The 18809-nt window shown below is 34.8% G+C and overlaps 2 protein-coding genes across 3 annotated transcripts in view; both read left to right on the top strand.

Moving 5' to 3' along the window:
- Positions 1-9306, top strand: part of LOC106669329 (igLON family member 5-like) — a 123472-nt gene extending 114166 nt beyond the window's left edge. For both annotated transcript variants that reach the window (XM_024227155.1, XM_014398734.2), the window contains one exon: positions 8299-9306. In XM_024227155.1, the coding sequence (XP_024082923.1) occupies position 8299 (1 nt within the window). In that variant the 3' untranslated portion in view covers positions 8300-9306. The remainder of the gene's footprint in view (positions 1-8298) is intronic.
- A 2186-nt stretch (positions 9307-11492) lies between these two features.
- Positions 11493-17932, top strand: LOC106669320 (lysophospholipase-like protein 1). The gene is made up of 6 exons (XM_024227154.1): positions 11493-11587; positions 12180-12300; positions 17067-17191; positions 17246-17390; positions 17450-17565; positions 17625-17932. The coding sequence occupies exons 2-6, from the start codon at positions 12192-12194 to the stop codon at positions 17850-17852; spliced, it is 723 nt and encodes a 240-aa protein (XP_024082922.1). The 5' UTR covers positions 11493-11587; positions 12180-12191; the 3' UTR covers positions 17853-17932.
- Positions 17933-18809: the final 877 nt, after the last annotated feature.

Genomic DNA, 18809 nt, shown 5'->3' with positions numbered 1-18809 from the left:
TTTTATTGTTTATATTATACATACTAGATTTCGCGTGCGTTAAGGCACACATTTAAAGCGGAAACGGGTTCGTGTGTGTCGTATTTCCTGGATACACACGATATCGTCGGGATCTCTTCACCCCTATGTCTCAAAACGCATTTCGATTCACCCTGTTCACATCCCCTTCAACTCAATACGCACAAAATTATTTAACATCAATGTAACAAATCGAACCATTACATGGGAGCGTCCCTAGTCGTTATTTCTTGTAAAAATAACATTTTAATAATTTATTGGTTGATTTTTTTTCTTGTGGTCTGCGAACTGATGAACGTGCAGTTTGGTTTGATCATTTTGGTCAGCCCATCCTCATTATTTGGGTTTGTCAAACGCGGTTAACTTTAGTGCCTATGATCGATTTTTTAACTTTGATTCTAACCCCTTCTTCTAGTCAGGCAGCTATAAAAGCTCTAAATGCGTACACCTTTAACTCCAAACTGGTCTGGGAGTGCCAAAAATAAAGACAAATGGGGCGTCGGTGGCCACAATAGTTTAGGCGTTGACACGGCGCTCATCACTGTAAGGAAAAGGCCCCGGGCTCGAATCCAGCAGCCCTGCATTCGAGCTAACCTCTGCTGTTGCGAACCCTCGAAAAAAACCCTAACCATCCCTAATTACACCCCAAATTCTCCAACAACTCCCTCAATAAGCTATTATCTTTCTCCCATACCTCTACAATTGTACATTCTGCACTACTATTTTACCTGGGCACCTTATTCTTGACTCCTTGAGAAATTGTAATTAGAATTGTATGAGAGCCTTTCTTGATGTGACACAAACGTTCGGCCACGTGTGGCAAAAAGCTCTTCTGTACCTGTAAATCCTGTCCAACCAACTCTCTACTTAAACCATCTCTCTTATATCTGGTTCTTTCGGCTCCGATTAGGATCAGATTACTAGGACTTCTGCTTTCTGGCCAAGGTAGTTCCACAGGGCGGTGTGCTTAGACCACTCCTCAGTCCTCTTACACAGATGTCACTGAATCTTATGAATAGTAGAGGAACAATGGAAAATGAAAGTAACTCATGTCACTTTTATTTACCGAAGCAAATCTTTTCTCACAATTTACGACGACAATGTTCCTACCCCCAAATCTAAATGCGTTCCAACTAGACTCACTACGTGACTGAATCGGCAAGATATGACGGACCGTCTACTCTACAAACTTACGGAACGACAATCGAAGTTATCGACCAAAATGTCCAACGCTACTTCAACCGATTTTGACGTACGGCTAAACATTCCAATATCCAACTTCTCCATTCATTCCTTTTAAAGCTTTGAGCAAACACCGTGTGGGAAAGATCTCGCCAGTAGAATGTTGACATCTGATGAACAAGCCGACCAGGATAAAACGGAAATATTTCTAGCTTTAACAGTTTTAATGATATAAATTTCAATTATAACATTTCTTGTTGAGGTCTTCAGGTTTTACCACCTGAAAAATAAAGCCCTGGTCGTTTCTGATCATTTTGGTCTATCCTAGCTGTTTTTCCACCCTTTAGTGGTGGGGTCAAGTTCATAAGCTGCAAAACATGACATAATAAGCTACCACAATTTTTTGCGATAATCATTAATTCTATTGGAGAATGCTTTATAAAATTACATTCGGCTGTTCTAACAGTGTAAATAATAAAGAATTTAGAAGTAAGTAACAACATTTTAATATATTCCTTTGTCGACAACTCGTGGATATCTGTCCAGGATCTGATGAACGATCTGTCCTGGATAAAACTGAAATAAGTGTTATCTTTTATTTATTGCACCAGTAGTTGACCTGTTGTAATATTCGTGGTGTGTTGATCTTAAGCTGTTATCTAAAACTTGCAGCATTCATTTTTAAGAGATTTTTTAATCTACATATTTTTGACAAATACCGCCCCACTTTTCAAAAATATTTAACCATTCAAAAATAATCTCGCTGCGTTCTTCTATAACAAATTTATTTATCTTCTTTTACAAAAATGTTATACCGCTTATTTACGGCCCTTAATCGACAAAGAGAACATAAATATTATCAAGGTGAAAAGCAAAACGGTCTGAGGACGTGTACTTCCTGGCCGGAGCCCACTTCCCGTGTGGAAAACGCGAAAAATCGAAGGCTCAAAGACGGAAAACTATTTACAGTGGTATTACATCGGATCTGAAAGTTTAAAAACCAACTTCACGGCGCTCCCGAAAAATAAAACACAGAAATCAAACCTGTCATTGGCCGCATACTGCTAGTTTGTACGCGGCCAATGACAGGTTTGATTCCTGTTTTATTTTTCGGGAGTGCCGTGAAGTTGGTTTTTAAACTTTCACATCCGATATAATACCACTGTAAATACATCGGAGACATACAAACTAGCAAGACGAAGCGCAATTTTTCTAAAAACACACCTCAAACTAAAAGCTGCAATATAAAGTTATCCAGTGGTTAAGGAAAGGATGGATGTATTACAAAAGACCGTTCATCTCATGACCTTCAAATCTCAATCATACGAACCCAAGAGGAGCTAAGCTGCCATCAGCTCTCGGACCGTTGAAAATGGACTATTTCTCAATATCAATAAGTCTTAACCTATTATGTTTGGATCTGATCCCTTTCTCCAATCCTTACCTCTTATTCCTCCTCTCTGCATTAACAACAACCAACCGATCTCCTTTTATTCATCCGCCTCAAACCATGAGATCATCCTTGATCAAACCGTCCTGGAAACCCCACATTTCCAAAATCTCCGCCGTTGTTCCTTCACCTTAGGCCAATTCTGTCATTCAAGCCAATCTTCTCAATCAGCACTCCTCGTCTTCATCCTTGTGCTTCCTGTTTGGTCCACTGTGTACTCATCAGCGACCTCAGTCTCAAGAGAATCATGAACTGCTTTCTTCGTCTCATATTTAGCTCCCCAAAGAGATCTCATGTGTCTAATATGTATCGCGATTTGAAATGGTTGTACCCCTCCTTTCGCAGGTTATAGTTTCTTGGCTCTTTCCTCTATCAAACAATTTCTTCTCATTCCCCTTCCTATATTTTTAATAGGAATTTCCCTCTCATACAAATCAACGCTTTCATTCGCTCCTATCCGTTCCTACAACCTCTGGTATTCTCTACCCAACTCCATTCGCTGTACCTCAACCCTTTCCATTTTAAGTCTTTTTTTAACTACCTCCTGTCCCTACAATTTAACAGCATAGTTAATTTTCTGTTAATTGTGACTGGGAGTTTTGTGGGGAGTGTTGTTGTCAGAGAAACCGTGACGATGAATCGAGGCCGAGACCGTGTGCGTGGCGCCGTTGGTGGTGGTCTGTGACCATGAGTAAACCGTTGGCTGAGGTCCGGGGGCCGTGAGTCGGTTGACTCCACAGTGGCCGAAGGTATTGGAGTACAGCAATTAGCCGAGGGACAGCAGTTGGCGGTTACGGCCAAGTCAGCTGTTTAGAAGGCGAGATCAGGCTAATGCTGCGAGTACTTGCTATCGTCGACGGTGTTCCTTTAGTGACGGCTCGTCGGGTTGACGAGTCTAGTGTAGTCGATTATTGGTGATGTCTGAGACCTCGTCGGCTTGACGAGTCTATTGTTACATTAGTGATAGTTGAGATCTCGTCGAGTTGACGAGTGTCGAGTCTGCTTCCAGCGAGCCACTGCCCCTGCTTATATAGGGAAAGCCCTACTCTGATTGGTTGCAGAGTGGAGGGCGAGACATTCCATAAGTCGTAGTGGCATCTAGCGGTAACGTGTGGTAGTTACAAGTAGCCACTACATCCCTTTTTTATTTAATTTAGTACCTATGTTTTTTATTTATTTATTTTTTTTTTTTTGTTACTTCTTTAACGACGGTTCGCAACAGCAGAGGTCATATAAACCCTCAGGGTGGCGGTGTTTTTGAAAAAAGCCCATTTGTAAGTATGTCGGGTTCGAATCTCGGCCCTCTGGCTTCGAACCCTGGACCTTTACCTTACAGTGATGAGTGCCGTGTCAACGCCTAAACCGTTGCGGCCTCCGACGCCCCATTTAAGCCTTCATTTATACATTCATTTTGACACGAATTTTATACTTTTTTGTTATTCAAGGGGGCTCAGAGCCTATTTTCTTTTTTAAATTAAAACAAAAAATTACCAGAACAAACGGCTGTCAAAATAACCGGCATAACACATAATCGAACTTATGAAAGGGTCTCGAATAACCAAAATTACACAAACAAGACTATAAGAAGGGTGAGGCAGGCCAAAGGAAGGTTAGGCATAGGCAGACGATTCAGGAACGACCAAACTAACGGTTCATATCCCTTAAAAATCAAAAGAAAACATTTCTGATTTAAATCACAATCCAAAATGAACGTGATTCATAACAACTAATTATAATTTCAAATTATATTTCAAATACTTTTATTAACAATTTACTTTTCAATTATTAATATTTATTTAGCCCTAATAGGAATTAGGCCCGTCCTGGTATAACAGTAATAATTGGCTGGTAATGTGAATGGCCGGGGATTGCTTAATGGTATACTTGATTTTCTCTAATATATCTTCCTATTAAACCAAGCCCGTTTCACAACCCAACCAGGCGTGTACTTCCTATCCGTCATGTTCTCCCTTCAAAGGCAAATAATTTAAATTCTAATTAATTGTGCAGGTTACAAATGACAACAAAATTAAATGATCCTGTAAGATCTGGCAAATGTATCAACTTACATTATACTCGTAATATAAATGGTTAAAGGGTTAAAAGGAGTCGGCCTTTTTACGACCTTGTGCACCAATATTGCTCAATTGTGCAAACTCCATTATTATTTAAAGTCTCTTTAGATGCTTTGAGGGAGGGCTCCCGTGTGTCCTTCAGTCCTTGGCTTTTCCTCTCCCAGGAGTATGAATCTCAGCTTGCATAGGCCTTCTTACTAACAAATAGCATGTTCCGCTGATTCTTCTTCTTACTGGTAAAGTTTACACAGGCTTAACTTCTGCCCCTGAAGTCTGCAATCCTACTATCATTTTAGTCCTAACACATCCTAGGTTTAGTACATCCGTTGTTAGTTTGTGTGATGGTCCTTTGATGAACTTTTTTGCCTCAAACTTGGGATACTTTCCGATCGAACTGAGGCCTTATTTTTAACTCATTGTCTGGTGGATCTACATTTATGAAATCTGGTATTTAGCAAAAGGGTTCTGGGTAGGTGTCAATCGAACTTTCTTTGGCTGACTTATTGCCCCCTAATTTTGTTCTTGCTCCAATTCCTGACAGGCCCTTTTGATCCAATTTCAAATGGTTCTGGACTTTACTACCGATGAGTAAGTTTCCTTTAGAGCTACCAGTCTGTAAGAGTAGAGCCTTTTGGTCTTCCTGACAGTACAATAGCCAGATTCTCCTCTTGAAAGACAGAGGTACATTGTCCAAAGCCAATTCTAGCCCTTGGTTTTTCCATAGATAACAGCTTCTTTCTCATACTGTTTTAGAGCGATCTATATAGATATGATCTGTAATCACCATAAACTGGGATCCCTTTCCCCCAGTTTGCCCAATCGGGTATTTTAATGTGAAATTTTTTATCAAATCTGAATTTTCATTGCATCCCTAGACCTTGTCCACCTGAAATTTTTTCCGAAGCTTGCTGCTTTTTATGGAGGTAGACTATACGTACATTAGATTGTGGCAAAACATTTGAAAAAACTTTTGTTTTTTGTTTTTGTTTGTTTCGTTGTTAATTTCAATAATTTTCCTTCTTCACTAAAGTAAACATTAATTACTTTTATTGTTTATATTCTGTCATTGTTTTTCAAACTCACGTTATGAGTGCAAATCTTAATTCCTGAAAGTAAATAAATTTTATAATAATACCTACTCGTTACATTCAGTATTCCATTCAAAATGAACTGAAGAGCACATTTTTCTGATAAATAGCAAGTTGATATGTACGACTTTTATAGATGATATGATATGTGCTTTGTCGTGTAGTGTGCGTCGATTGTTAGACTATTTTCTGTGGGTCCGTTTAAAAACAGTGTCTATGCAAATCATAACCCAGCAACCTCAGTTGAAAAACGTTTTTAGCATTATTTGCTCAAGAGAAATTTAGCCAGGCCATCTAAAAAGGACACCCTCATAACCATAGAGACATCTTTGGATTTAGTCCCAGCTTTTCCCACATAGTTGATTATATCTACCAATGGTGATTTTCACCCTTTGTGTGATTTTATTTAGTTGCTGATTTCAACAACGTTTTTGGTCAAAGATGACACCTAGATACTTCTTTTAGCGAAGGACACAGCAACGTTTAGCACAAGTAGCTTAAGTCCTCCTAGTGCCCTTTTCTTGGTGAATCATGATAGTTTTATTGGGGTTTATTGACTGCCCATCTTATTTACACCATCTGTTTGTTAAGTTAAGTGCGTATTGCACCACCAAGTCATCTGCATCATATCTAAAGCAATTATACCACTCATCAAATTGGTGGAGAATTTTTCAATTAATTAATATTTATGGAAGGTATTGGTTGAGATAAAAAAATCAGAGTTTTTATCTCAACCAATACCTTCCATAAATATTAATTAATTGAAAAATTCTAGTTGACGTTGATCGACCTACGTAGTTTAAACTGATGTTGTATTGGATCTTCTTGATGTCATTTTACAGGTGAATAAAGAACGTCACTAATTGGGTTTCACCAAGCTTTCGGCGAATGTTCCGTTCTTCAGGGCCTAATTTATTAAAAACAAAATTTACATGAACAGAGTTACATAACACATCTTACATAAATACATTACTAAATACAATTATGTACTTTACCCAGTACAGTTTTAAATGAAATTTATTGTACATGTTTAGGGATGGTTTTTTTTTTTTTTTTCTCCCCCCCGAAGTACATAGTTATAGCTAGTTAAATTATAATTTTTTTGTTAAAATAACAGTTAAAAAGTTGTATATATACAGTGTATCTATGATAAAGAAATACATGTACCTGAGATTGAATGTTAACTTATGAAAAATGAAACCAAAGTATGGACCGATGAGCGTCACTAGACTTTAAGCAAGACTGTTTTTGTTTTTAGTATATAGATTCATTTTCACCTTCACTTAAAAAAAAAAAAAAGTGGAATAAATTTAATTTTCCTAACAACTGGGTAAAATACGTAATTGTATTTAGTAATGTATTTATATAAGATGTGTTATGTAACTCTGTTCATGTAAATTTTGTTTTTAATAAATTAGGCCCTGAAGATGGCGGAACATTCGCCAAAAGCTTGGTGAAACCCAATTAGTGATGTCCTTTATTCACCTGTAAAATGACCTCAAGAAGATCCAATACAACATCAGTTTAATTGAAAAATGTTAATTGGTCAATCGGACCACGAACTGCAATGGATTTTGTGGAGAATATCAACCAAACTGAACTGAAATAGTGGCAGAACACCACCTTGAGGGCGCCTCTAGTTGTTCTCGCCCTTATAGTATTGTCACCCAAGGAAAATAACCATCTTCCTTAGGCTTTCCTCTACTCATTGACCTAGGCATTGTAGCACAAACTTCTTGAGAATTTTTTTTAAATATACAGAGGAAGTCAGTTTTTGGCACACTTTAAGGAGAAAGTGTTAGTTGCATTCAAATTTGACTCATCTGTGTTTCTCTTTTTAAAAATTGAAGTGAGTACGATTTTATTGCACCATAGGTAAAAAAACATTAGTTCCATTTAATCTTGACTCTCACCTATGTTTCTCATTTGTAAAAATTGAGGTAGGTGCGATTTTCAACGTACTATAAGGAAAAAGTATAGTTGCATACATATGTTTCCTATATGCGTTGAAATCTGACTCACTTCTATTTTTCCATAGTAGATGCACAGGGTAGTCAAATTTGGATGCAACTAATGCTTTTTTCCTATGGTGTGCCAAAATCGCACTCACCTCAATTTTTACAAATGAGAAACATAGGTTAGTCAAATTTGAATGCAATTAACACTGTGTGTGGTGATTAGTGACCGTTAATCGATATTTATTTAGAAATCATGAGATGTGGTCTGGTGTGATGTAGGTTTCAGAAAAACATTTTCTTTATCGTGCCAACGTTTCAATCTTTATTGAGATCATCTTCAGGGCTCAAAGTGTTTTTCTTCTGTGTAATTGTGCCATTCTTGCGTGTCGTGTCGAGAGTGCCCACGATTTCTAAATAAATAGCAATTAACACTTTTTCTGACTAAAACTGTCTCACCCTGTATGTTGAAATTTAGTGATGTATTTATAAATTTTGAATTTGTGTGTAATAATACTAAATTGTTTCAGATATAATGTTCCAGAAAGAAGGTTTTTCATCAACTCTAACTTTTAGATGTAATTGTATAATTTAAAAACCTAAAACAATGGTTTGTTTAAGTGCCTTATATTTTTAGCAGTAGTGACTGAATCTAATGGATAAAGTTATAAATCAACTATGTACATATTTACATACTAAATGTTTATAAAGCCAACATCTTTTTTTTATGTAAAACAAGATGCAAAGTTTGATTCGTTTATTGCTTCAACCTTGTAATTAGCATTTATGTATATCACATGAAAGACGATATATGCATAAGCAAATATATTTAGAAGTTTTTTCTACTGTTGTTTTTCCCAAGGCAAAGAAGATGAAGAAAAGTTGATTAATAAGCAATGAGCTTTTTAAAATTCTGAGAATCAAATTTTTGTTATTTTAAAAGCTAATTGTACAAAAGCCATTAGAAAAATATCCTGCAAAAAAGAAGGCGTTGGCTAATTTGGCTGTATTTTAGCATTAGAATTCACCTCTAAAAATTATTAGACATGAGATCAAGACAAAATATATTTATTAAGATAAAAAGTAGAATATTTTACAATTATTTTTCAGAAACGAATTTACTAATTTTTAGATTTTTTCCGAATATATTTGTTCCAATATCTGTTTCTATTAAAATCCTAAAATATTTACAATTTTTACTTCATAATGCTAGCATTTGTGTGTTTGTGGTGCAACAAAATAATCTGTAAATATGTACTGTATTTTTCTGTCCGACTGAGTGTGAATGTGCTCCCTTTAAACAGAAGAAACCCCTGCATTATTTTTTGCTTGGCAAATGTTATTGTTAAAAAAAAGTTCTGAGTGACTGATAAGTATATATTTTAAAATTTAAATGTATAAAAAGTAGAGAAAGAACATCTTATCATGGGATCATGAAAACTTTTTAAATGTGCATTTTATATGTTATGTCGTAAGTATTGTAAATATTATGTATAAGTTGGTTTTTATTTGTGATTTATTGCTCATCCAAACTGAAATTTCTTCATGTAAATATATATTATAATTTACTCCTTTAATCTTTTAAACAGACATGATCTTTGTTTAAGAAAATAAAACGTTTTTATTGTTCAAACATACTTTGATTTATATTTGTCACTGTTTTGATGTATGATACCCTTTACATTGAAACCACTAATCTTTTTTTTTTCTTTTCAAAGTAGGTTAAATTTTATTGAGTCAAGCCAATACAAATTCCTATTTATTTTTAAAATCCTCGTATGCCTTCCAATGCTAGTGTTATTGGTATTGTTTCAACCCTTTGGCCTTGATGTATAATTTAGTATCAGTCTGTGTTTGATTATTAATCATCGAGTTGACTGTTGAGTACAAAATTCTTGTAGCATTGCACTACTGGAAAAGAAAGCATACTGCTTAAGGCACACCTTGATCGAATTTGAAAGCGGAGGAAACTTTGAATATCCAACGGTGCACATGTGGTTTAACGGATTCAAAAATAATCAGTGGCATGAGTCTTGAAAAATTAAATTGTCCAGATTCTCTGGTAGACGAATTTTTCTCCTTGTCTCGATAATTTTTTTTTTTCATTTTTTTCCTTCTTCCCAATGGTGTTGCCATCCCTTCATGAATAACAACGATTATTTATATTTATTGTAGACAGTTATAAAAAATAATTTTCTAAAGCAAACTTTAATTAATTAATTTTTAACTTTAATTTTGTAAGTATCAGTAATAATTTCAAATAAGGAGTTTTTGTTTTAGGGAAGAATTTGGTTCCTAATATTGTCAATACCCAAAATCTCCAAAGTATTATTGGTTGTTTTCTGCTTTTCATATTTAAGGAAACTTGAAAACTTTTCTTACAGTGTTTCATGTTTGAATAACATGTAGACCAGAATGCTCTTGTTCTATATTTACCGGTCACTGGCATCTAAGAAAACATCTTCATAATATGGGTATATACAATAATTACACATTTATAGGTTATGCAATGGAGAGTAAGAAACAGCCACCCATATTATTGGGTTGTCCGGAAAATAATGCAGGATTTTGGTATTAAACAAAAAAAAAGAAACTAGTTACTTTAAAGCAATGTTCTTTAACCAAAATAATTTCCCATACTCTCAATACATTTCTCCCAACGTGTTGGTAACTTATTAATTCCGTCTGAGTAGAATTCAGAATTTTTAGAATTGATAAAGTCAANTACAAATGAGTAATCCTGTAAACGTAAACAGAATATTTTATATAGATTTTTTTTAATGAAAACTTAAAATCCTGCATTATTTTCCGGACAACCCAATAGCTTCAAATGCAAAGCAACCACTCAATTGAAACATAACTGATACAAAGAAAACCCATGGAAAAGGCAAGAAAAGACACTCACCAAAGACCTAATACTTCTGCAGAGAAGGATCAAATCAGTGGAACTGAACTAAAGAACTAGAAGTACAATAAGCCAGAAAGATATAGTGCTTAGGAAACATGAAACCACTATTTCATAGATTTCCATTCCACTACCATCACCAAAGTTGTATTTACTACAGTCCTGTAAATGTACCTTTTAGGGTTTTGACTTCCTTTCCGTTGGATAGGATTTCCTCTATGGAGCATTGGGTTGTTTTCGCAAATCGTCTTTTTGCTAGCCTCATTTATTGAGTTCTTTAGAAATTCGAGATCGCAGTTATTCTGTGATTTGGGCCTATTGTTCCAAGGCTCCATTTTTATCCAGCATTTTTACTGTCTCATTGCCTGAAATTTCCTTATGCCTGGAGCTCATCTTAGTGAAAGACTATTTGTAGATCCTAGTTTTTCAAGAGTATTGTCAGTTCCAGACGTTTTAGGCTGATCTTTTTATAGCCTGGCTATCTGATAATGTTACTGTTGCAAAGGTAAGATGAATCAACCGTCTAAATTGTAACTTCACACCAAGCTTTCAACCTTTATTACATTCTTAAGGGCTACATTACATTGTTATAAATAAATTTGATTACAATGAAACATTTTTAAACTTCTAAAAAGCTTTAAAAAACAATAGTTAACAATAATTAAAACCTTTAATAGTTATAAAATTACAATTAAAAAGCATGACTAGATTGTTTTTTATATATATCAAAAGGAAACACCATTATTGTTGCACTCTTGTCATGTTTATGTTTTAATGCATGTGCATATGTTTCTATGGCTAAGTTCAATTAAAGATGATTGTGGTTGGACCAAGTGCTTATATGTCGTACTTTTATACCCATACCTCACCATTTCCCATCTTTGAGCCATCTGTACACCATACAAGAACTCCAGGTTTTTCTTCTTTTGTTTTATCTGTCCATTTTGCCTTCTTTTTGATAATTATGATCGAATGTTGGTTAGTTGTTAATGATTTATTAATGATTTTTATGAGGATAGATTATGCTAAGAAAGAATTAATATAAATAATAAACAATTTCTATATTATTATAGTGAATGTTTAAAAAAGATGTAAAATAATGTAAGAAATGATGTGAAAAACATAAACCATATGTGTTTTTTATTTTTTTTATTTTAATAATAAAAGTGGCATTATTTTAAGAAATTTCTAGTACAAAACAGCCAAAAACATCATTAAGCCAGATTTGAGAGAAAGGGGAAAAAGGGGGAAGAGAAATTAGGGGAAAAGGGAATTTAACTTCTGGACTCTTCTGGAGAAAGGTAACCAGGCTAATGGAAAAATTATGAACTGTTGACTGTTGTGCTGATATTTCTGATGAATTTTTGAAAATGAAGCAAAGAAACAAAAAGAGTCTCTTTTTTAAATGTCTCCTTGCAATCATTGGCCAAAAAAATTAAATTTTATAAAGTCTTCTGCTTGCTAGTTTCAAATCTTATAGTTTGTTAATATTGTTTTCATTTGTAGATAGGGTATAAAATGAACGAAAGGTGTCCGATGGAAATGTTAAAGCATGTGACATCGGTGTTGTATGTTGACCAGTTGAAAAGCGAGCCTACTGGAGCTTTGATTTTGCTACATGGAAGCCGTAAGTGGAGTCATTTATTTAATTCACCGTTACAAAAATATAAAATGCCTACGATAAGAATAAAACAAGTATAAAGTTATTTAAAGATGACACAGTCATGTTAATTTGGTAGTAGACATACTTTTATACTTAGATTAATTGAGATGATTTTGGCCTTCTAACCTTTACTAATATAAATGCAGAAACTATATTTTTGCCCAAATCTGTAGGAAAACGCTTGAGACAAAAATCATGGGAAAAAGGGTGGCATTGTGTTGGGTGAAAGGGCATGCAGGCTTATGGCAAAATGAAACGGTGGACGCACTTGCAAAGGAGGCTGCAATATCAGGTCCAATCTTTGACATTAAAATTCCTAAAGATGACTGGAAAAACTTTTTAAAAAAGTTTTGTAGAAATCTGTGACAAGAAAAATACAACACATTAAATGTCAGAAATTGTTACAGTCTCTGTTCCCTGAGCTCAAGAAAAGGTTTTCGGAAGGCGATAGCTTAGAAAGAATGTCAAAGGAGTTCTATTCTACTATTTTTAGACTGAAGACAAATCATGGCCTATGGGGTAGCTACAAGAAGAGAATCGGTTTGGCATCGTCTCCGAACTGTCCCACTTGCGATTGCTCTTCAAATCCTTCCCACATAATTTTTGAATGCCCAGAACACGAAAATGAAAGAGATAAACTGCTAAAAAATCTGAGTAAAGTCCCAAACGTTTCCAAACCAATAAACTTAGAATCTGTTCTAATAAGCAACAATCCATCAGCATTCAACTTAATCTATGGATTTCTAAAGTCGATAAAAGTTACTTTTTGATTATCTTCAGTCATGAAAATTTAGAAGATGATTGAGCTGAGTGAATGGGTGCGGGCGCGTGGTGGGGCCTGGTCCTGGAAAAAAAGATAAATAATTTATATTTATTTTAGTAACACGAAAGAATAACAACTGGATCCTTGAAGCAGTACATTGAGGAATGTATAATTTTTACTATGTCCGTACGGACTGAAAGCACTGTGATATAACCCACCTGTGACATCGAGTCTGCCTTGTGACTTTCATTGTTTGATAGTTACCTATCTTCTTGTTCTGCCTATCCTCGTTGATGTTGTCTGTCATGCGTTTTGGCATTTCGCCAACTTCGGTGTTGAGTTTGAGTGAATTCTTGGAGTCGAGTTCTGACATTCAAAATCATCGAGGATATGCAGACCAAGAGATAGGCAACTTACATAGATTCCTCATCCTACAGACCACAGAAATATATGTCATTTTTCATTATACTTCTCTCTGTGAAAGGCAAAATTTGATTAATGTACTCCTGACAAGACCTGTCTTGGTTTCCATTGACAATCCAACCAATCACTCCCTGCAACTGATAGCATCTCTGCTACTCAAATTTTATGTTTACCTGGTTTGTAATTTGAAATATGCTATTGTAGATTGTTTCTGTACCTAGAAATGACGCTAATAAAAAGGCGTAAAACATAAAAATACACGTAATTGGATGGATTATGAATAAGTGTTGGTCTAATTATCCTTGCTGTTATATGCTAAATTTTGCGAATTGTAGGTTTTTGTGTCAATTCATGTGCATTTTCATATCAAATTGTCAATGCAGTATTTGTTAGAAAGAAAAATGATAAAAAATAGAACCAAGCTACTGGTTGGTCATTTCCTATTATTTTTGATCCTTTTGATTTTTGTTGTCTGTCAAAACAGCTTTTTGCCATCTATGGGGAGTGCAATAGTCCACCTTTCCTCTTCAGTGTGTAACATCAGGGAAATAAGCAGGGCAAGGTAAACCAAGCTACCAATACATCACCTTGCAGACTTTAAAAAGAAATTTCACAATTATTATAATGCTTTATCAACCAAAATTTTTAGTTCAGAACATAACATTTTACTTTTTTGCCCTTCCTAGACTGAAAAAATGGCCTTTTAAGCTTTTTGTTAGGGGGCGTCGGTGGCCGCAATGGTTTAGGTGTTGACACAGCACTCATCACTGTAAGGTAAAGGTCCCGGGTTCGAATCCAGCAGCTCGACATACTTACAAATGGGCTTTTTTTTCCAAAAACACCGGCACCCTGGGGGTTGTTATAACCTTTGCTGTTGCGAACCCTCGTAAAAAAAGCTAAAAAAAAAGCTTTTTGTTGGTGTTGATCTATCTATTTCATTACCATCAATATACGACCTCAAACTACTAACTTGTCTACTTTTGTATTTTATTTGGCTCTTTAGGAAAACTTTTACTGTTTATAAACATTGTGAAATGTAATATCTTTCTTCTTAAGCATAAATACATACTCTGTTGCAGCGTGTTCCACCAAGAAAACTGAAGCTATCTCATAGAGCTTAATATTTACATTAAAATTAGTTTTTGGTCATAAATTGCAAACCCCTCTCTTCTGTTAATTAAGAGATATATGGCATGGTTTATTACGTTTGTACTTACTTACTTGGTTTCTTGGTCAATCATTAACTACATTGGGATTGTTATCTAGTGGAATTCATCGGTTATAATTTACTGGGTATCATATTTAAACTTAAACCCATTTAACTTTCTTTTCTTTTAATTATTTCAATAAATATATATTGAAAAACAAGGCAATTCCTGATAATACCAATTAACTACATTAATTTTAATTATGATTGGAAGCAGAAGAATACCACATTTATTTAGCAGAGAATTGGTGACCTGAAATATGAAAAAACACTCAAATGTCTGGTACGTGTGAAAAATGGTTAGTGTCACTCGTCTCGTAGACGCCGCAGTAGTGGGTTCACGTCCCATCGTCGCTCATGGAATTTCCTTTCACGCCCCCTTCCCATAAAAATACAATTCAATCAGCATCGCATTCTCTGGCTAACATTGAAAGAAAAAACGTATATAGCTCTTGAGTGATAAATCAACCAACTATATACTAAGTTGTCTGCGAGATGATGAACCTTAAATTTGGTCGTTAATAATCATCCTGGTCTGCCAATCCCTTACAGGGTTAGCTTGTCAGAGCCTTTTGACATCTTCAGTGTGCAAAATTTCTGATGTAGAAGATAGGATGTTTGGTAACGAAATTTCAAACTGTATAATTATTATACTAATTATAAAGTAAATAAATATTCTTTAGACTTTGACTTTTATTACAACCACAAGCCTTTTAGGCATTAAAGATTCTAAACTTTTAAAAGTGTCTGCCATTTTTTTATTTATTTATCTTTTTTTTTCTTTTTTGTATCTTTTGTCACTTCACAAATCGAAGTAACACGAATTTGTTAAAGAATTTAATTATTGGTTAAGTAAGTAAAGTAATTCTAACTATATAGGGGCACACTACCTGTTGGGTGTTGCATATTTAATTATTTGTTAACTTGCTTGAGAAAAATTGTTCTCTCTAGCCCCTCTAAGGTTTCACAGCATTATGTAAATTTTTATGGAAACATCAGTAGACATAATAACGTTAATAAAGTTTAAATTATCCATACAACTTGAAGCCGTGGATATATATACACCATTACTATATTCCAAATTTCTAGGGCTTTTTTTGTCGATAGCTGTTAAAAAAAAATTGTTTAAAAAATTTATTTTATTTGGGCTCAGAACAACTTCCCACATCATTAAACGTATGTAATTTTTTGAGCGGGATTTTTTTTTTTAATTTTTTTTTATTATTACAAAATGTTCTTAGTACATCAAATTAATTTTATCATTTCAATTGCTTGAAAAGTTAGAACTTCATTCCATAAAGAAATAATTGTATAATTTTAGTAAACAATTGACAAAACACTTCTGAGATTTTAACATGAGGTCTAATGGTACCTGTAATTTAATCACTTCCAGACTATTTTGGTGTGCCTATCCTAAGACAGCAAAGATAGGCAAACCAAAATAATCAAAAATGGCCAAATTACCAGACATTTAATAAGCTTTCAAAGGAAGGATTCAACCAATTGAAATAAATAAAATTTCAGATTTTTATTATATTACTAACTGCTTTTGTTTATGAAAGAATCAGCTATCGGTTTGTAACTTGCCTTGATGGTCTATTTTTTTGTTTTTTACCTCAATTTTTAACACTTCACAATAGATTCACTAATTTCGTGGTCCACTTGACCAATTAATATACTACAATTAATTAAGGTTTTTAGTTGAGATAAAAAAGTCAATGGCACGAGCGGGATTCAAACCCACGATCTTCGGCTTGATACGCCACTGCTCTACCACCTGAGCTATCGTGACCTCGATCCACTCGGACACCAACTTCCCATCTCAACCCCACTGTTTGAATTTTCCCTCCTTAATTGTAGTATATTAATTGGTCAAGCGAAATTAGTGAATTTAATGATTAAAAATGAAGTATACTTCACTAAAGCTCTCCGTGGCCATTTCATTTGTCGTCGAGAATCCAACCCGATTACACAACATTTGAAAAATGGCAAAAGAGAGGGAAAATTCAAAAGGTGGGGTTGAGATAGGAAGTTGGTATCCGAGTGGATCGAGGTCACAATAGCTCAGGTGGTAGAGCAGCGGTGTATCAAGCCGAAGATCGTGGGTTCGAAACCCGCCCGTGCCATTGACTTTTTTATCTCAACTAAAAGCCTTTAATTAATTGTACTTTACAATAGTATTAAAATGTACATTAATATCAATTTCTTAATTTGTGAGAAATTGCTTTATAATCATACAAGTCATTGTCTTATTTTTCCAAAATTGGTTAATAGAAGAAACATTTGCACATAGATTTTTAAAAACCAGGCCTTCAAATTTGCCTCTACATTTTCTAGGTGGTTCTGGTAAAGAATTTTATGAGTCGATAAAAAATACACTTGGTGAAGCAGCTCTGTTTCCACACGTAAAGCTAATTTTTCCGACTGCTCCTCTGACTCACTACTCTCCTTTGGGCGGAGCCGTAAGTATTTGTTTTATATTGTATTTTACACTGTAACACTTTATCTGTTGTTAGATGGTTACAACTTGGTTCAACATATCAGGATTTTCAATGGACGCTGCAGAAGATGAGGGCCATATTAATAACATAGCTCACGACTTGATACAGTTGGTTAACCATGAAGTGGAATGCGGTATCCCTGTAAGTAGAATAGTCATAGGTAAGAAATTAAAAGCAAACTGTCACTTATTCACAATGTAATAAACTCGTAAATTTAAGCTGGATTTTCACGAGGAGAAGGAATGTCTTTCCATATGGGATACAGATATATAAAAGGTCTGGCAGGAGTTGGAGTGATATCCTCGTTTCTTCCCACTTCAAGCCTAGTTTACAAAGTAAAATATTTATTACAATATATTTTACAACAAGAAACTGTAAAAAATTTCAATTTAAGGAGCTCCGAAACTGTGGAAAAGAACCGTTTCCTTTGTTGTTCCACCAGCACGGTGTAGATGACAATCTCGTCGATTATAACCTGGCGAAGAAGACGTTCCAAAATTTGCAGGATCTCGGTGTCAAAGGTGATCACAGAAGTTATGATCAACTGGGCCATGAAATCTCTAAAAAAGAATTGGAAGAATTCTATCAATTCATATATTCTGTCATTCCTGACAATTTGTAGATACTATTCAATTAGATTTGGTACTAACTTTATCATTGTTATTTTAATAATAACAAAAATGGTCTCAAATGAAAACAGAAGATAATGTATTTATAAATGTAGTGTAACCTACTTAAAAAACAAAACTATTAGCTTTTATTAAAAAATCAGATTTTGGTAGAAACACTGTTCCATCTATCAATTCTTCTTCTTGTTCTTTAAAGAATGTTCAAAGTATTGTTATATTAACTTTACAATTGAAACAATATATGAACAAACATAAAATTTAAATGAAACAATGGAAATACACCTTGGAATAGTTTAGATCTAGCCCGGAGGGCCAAAAATACAGGCAAAGGGGGGGGCACAAAATTGCATAACCCAATTTTTCTTCTTGCTAGATGCTGGAGGACCAGAGTCAAGCTAGATGAAATGTATGTCGGATGGAAAAACGGCCTGCAATTGACCAAATGTAAACAAGAATCAGAGCATGTTTATCAGCCGCAACAGATTAACTTTCATCTTTGGTTAAGCTCTATCGTCATTCTTATGTAAATGTGTTAAATTATTACTGTGTTAAAAAAAAAAAATATTTTAAAAAAATTAAAAGTATATTACAATTAATTAAGGTTTTTAATTGAGATAAAAAAGTCAATGGCACGAGCGGGATTCGAACCCACGATCTTCGGCTTGATACGCCGCTCCTCTACCACTTGAGCTATCGTGACCACGATCCACTCGGACACCAACTTCCCATCTCAACCCCACCTTTTGAATTTTCCCATTTCATTTGTTGTCGAGAATCCAATCCGATTACACATTTGAAAAATGGCAAAAAGGAGGGAAAATTCAAAAGGTGAGGTTGAGATGGGAAGTGTCCAAGGTCACAATAGCACAAGTGGTAGAGCAGCGGCGTATCTAGCCGAAGATCGTGGGTTCGAATCCCGCTCGTGCCATTGACTTTTTTATCTCAACTAA

This window comes from Cimex lectularius, unplaced genomic scaffold (genome assembly GCF_000648675.2).
Source record: "Cimex lectularius strain Harlan isolate CLEC.00 unplaced genomic scaffold, Clec_2.1 scaffold35, whole genome shotgun sequence".
In the NCBI taxonomy this organism is placed as follows: Eukaryota; Metazoa; Arthropoda; class Insecta; order Hemiptera; family Cimicidae; genus Cimex; species Cimex lectularius.
Note: the sequence above shows the minus strand (reverse complement) of the source record. Positions and strands in the feature narration are given on the sequence as shown.

Coding starts and splice junctions, on each gene's coding strand:
- LOC106669320 (XM_024227154.1), top strand. CDS start 12,192: ATGAACGAAAGGTGTCCGATGGAAATGTTAAAGCATGTGACATCGGTG. Junction 17,192..17,245: donor ACTCTCCTTTGGGCGGAGCC/GTAAGTATTTGT, acceptor ATCTGTTGTTAG/ATGGTTACAACTTGGTTCAA. Junction 17,566..17,624: donor CTTCAAGCCTAGTTTACAAA/GTAAAATATTTA, acceptor TTTCAATTTAAG/GAGCTCCGAAACTGTGGAAA.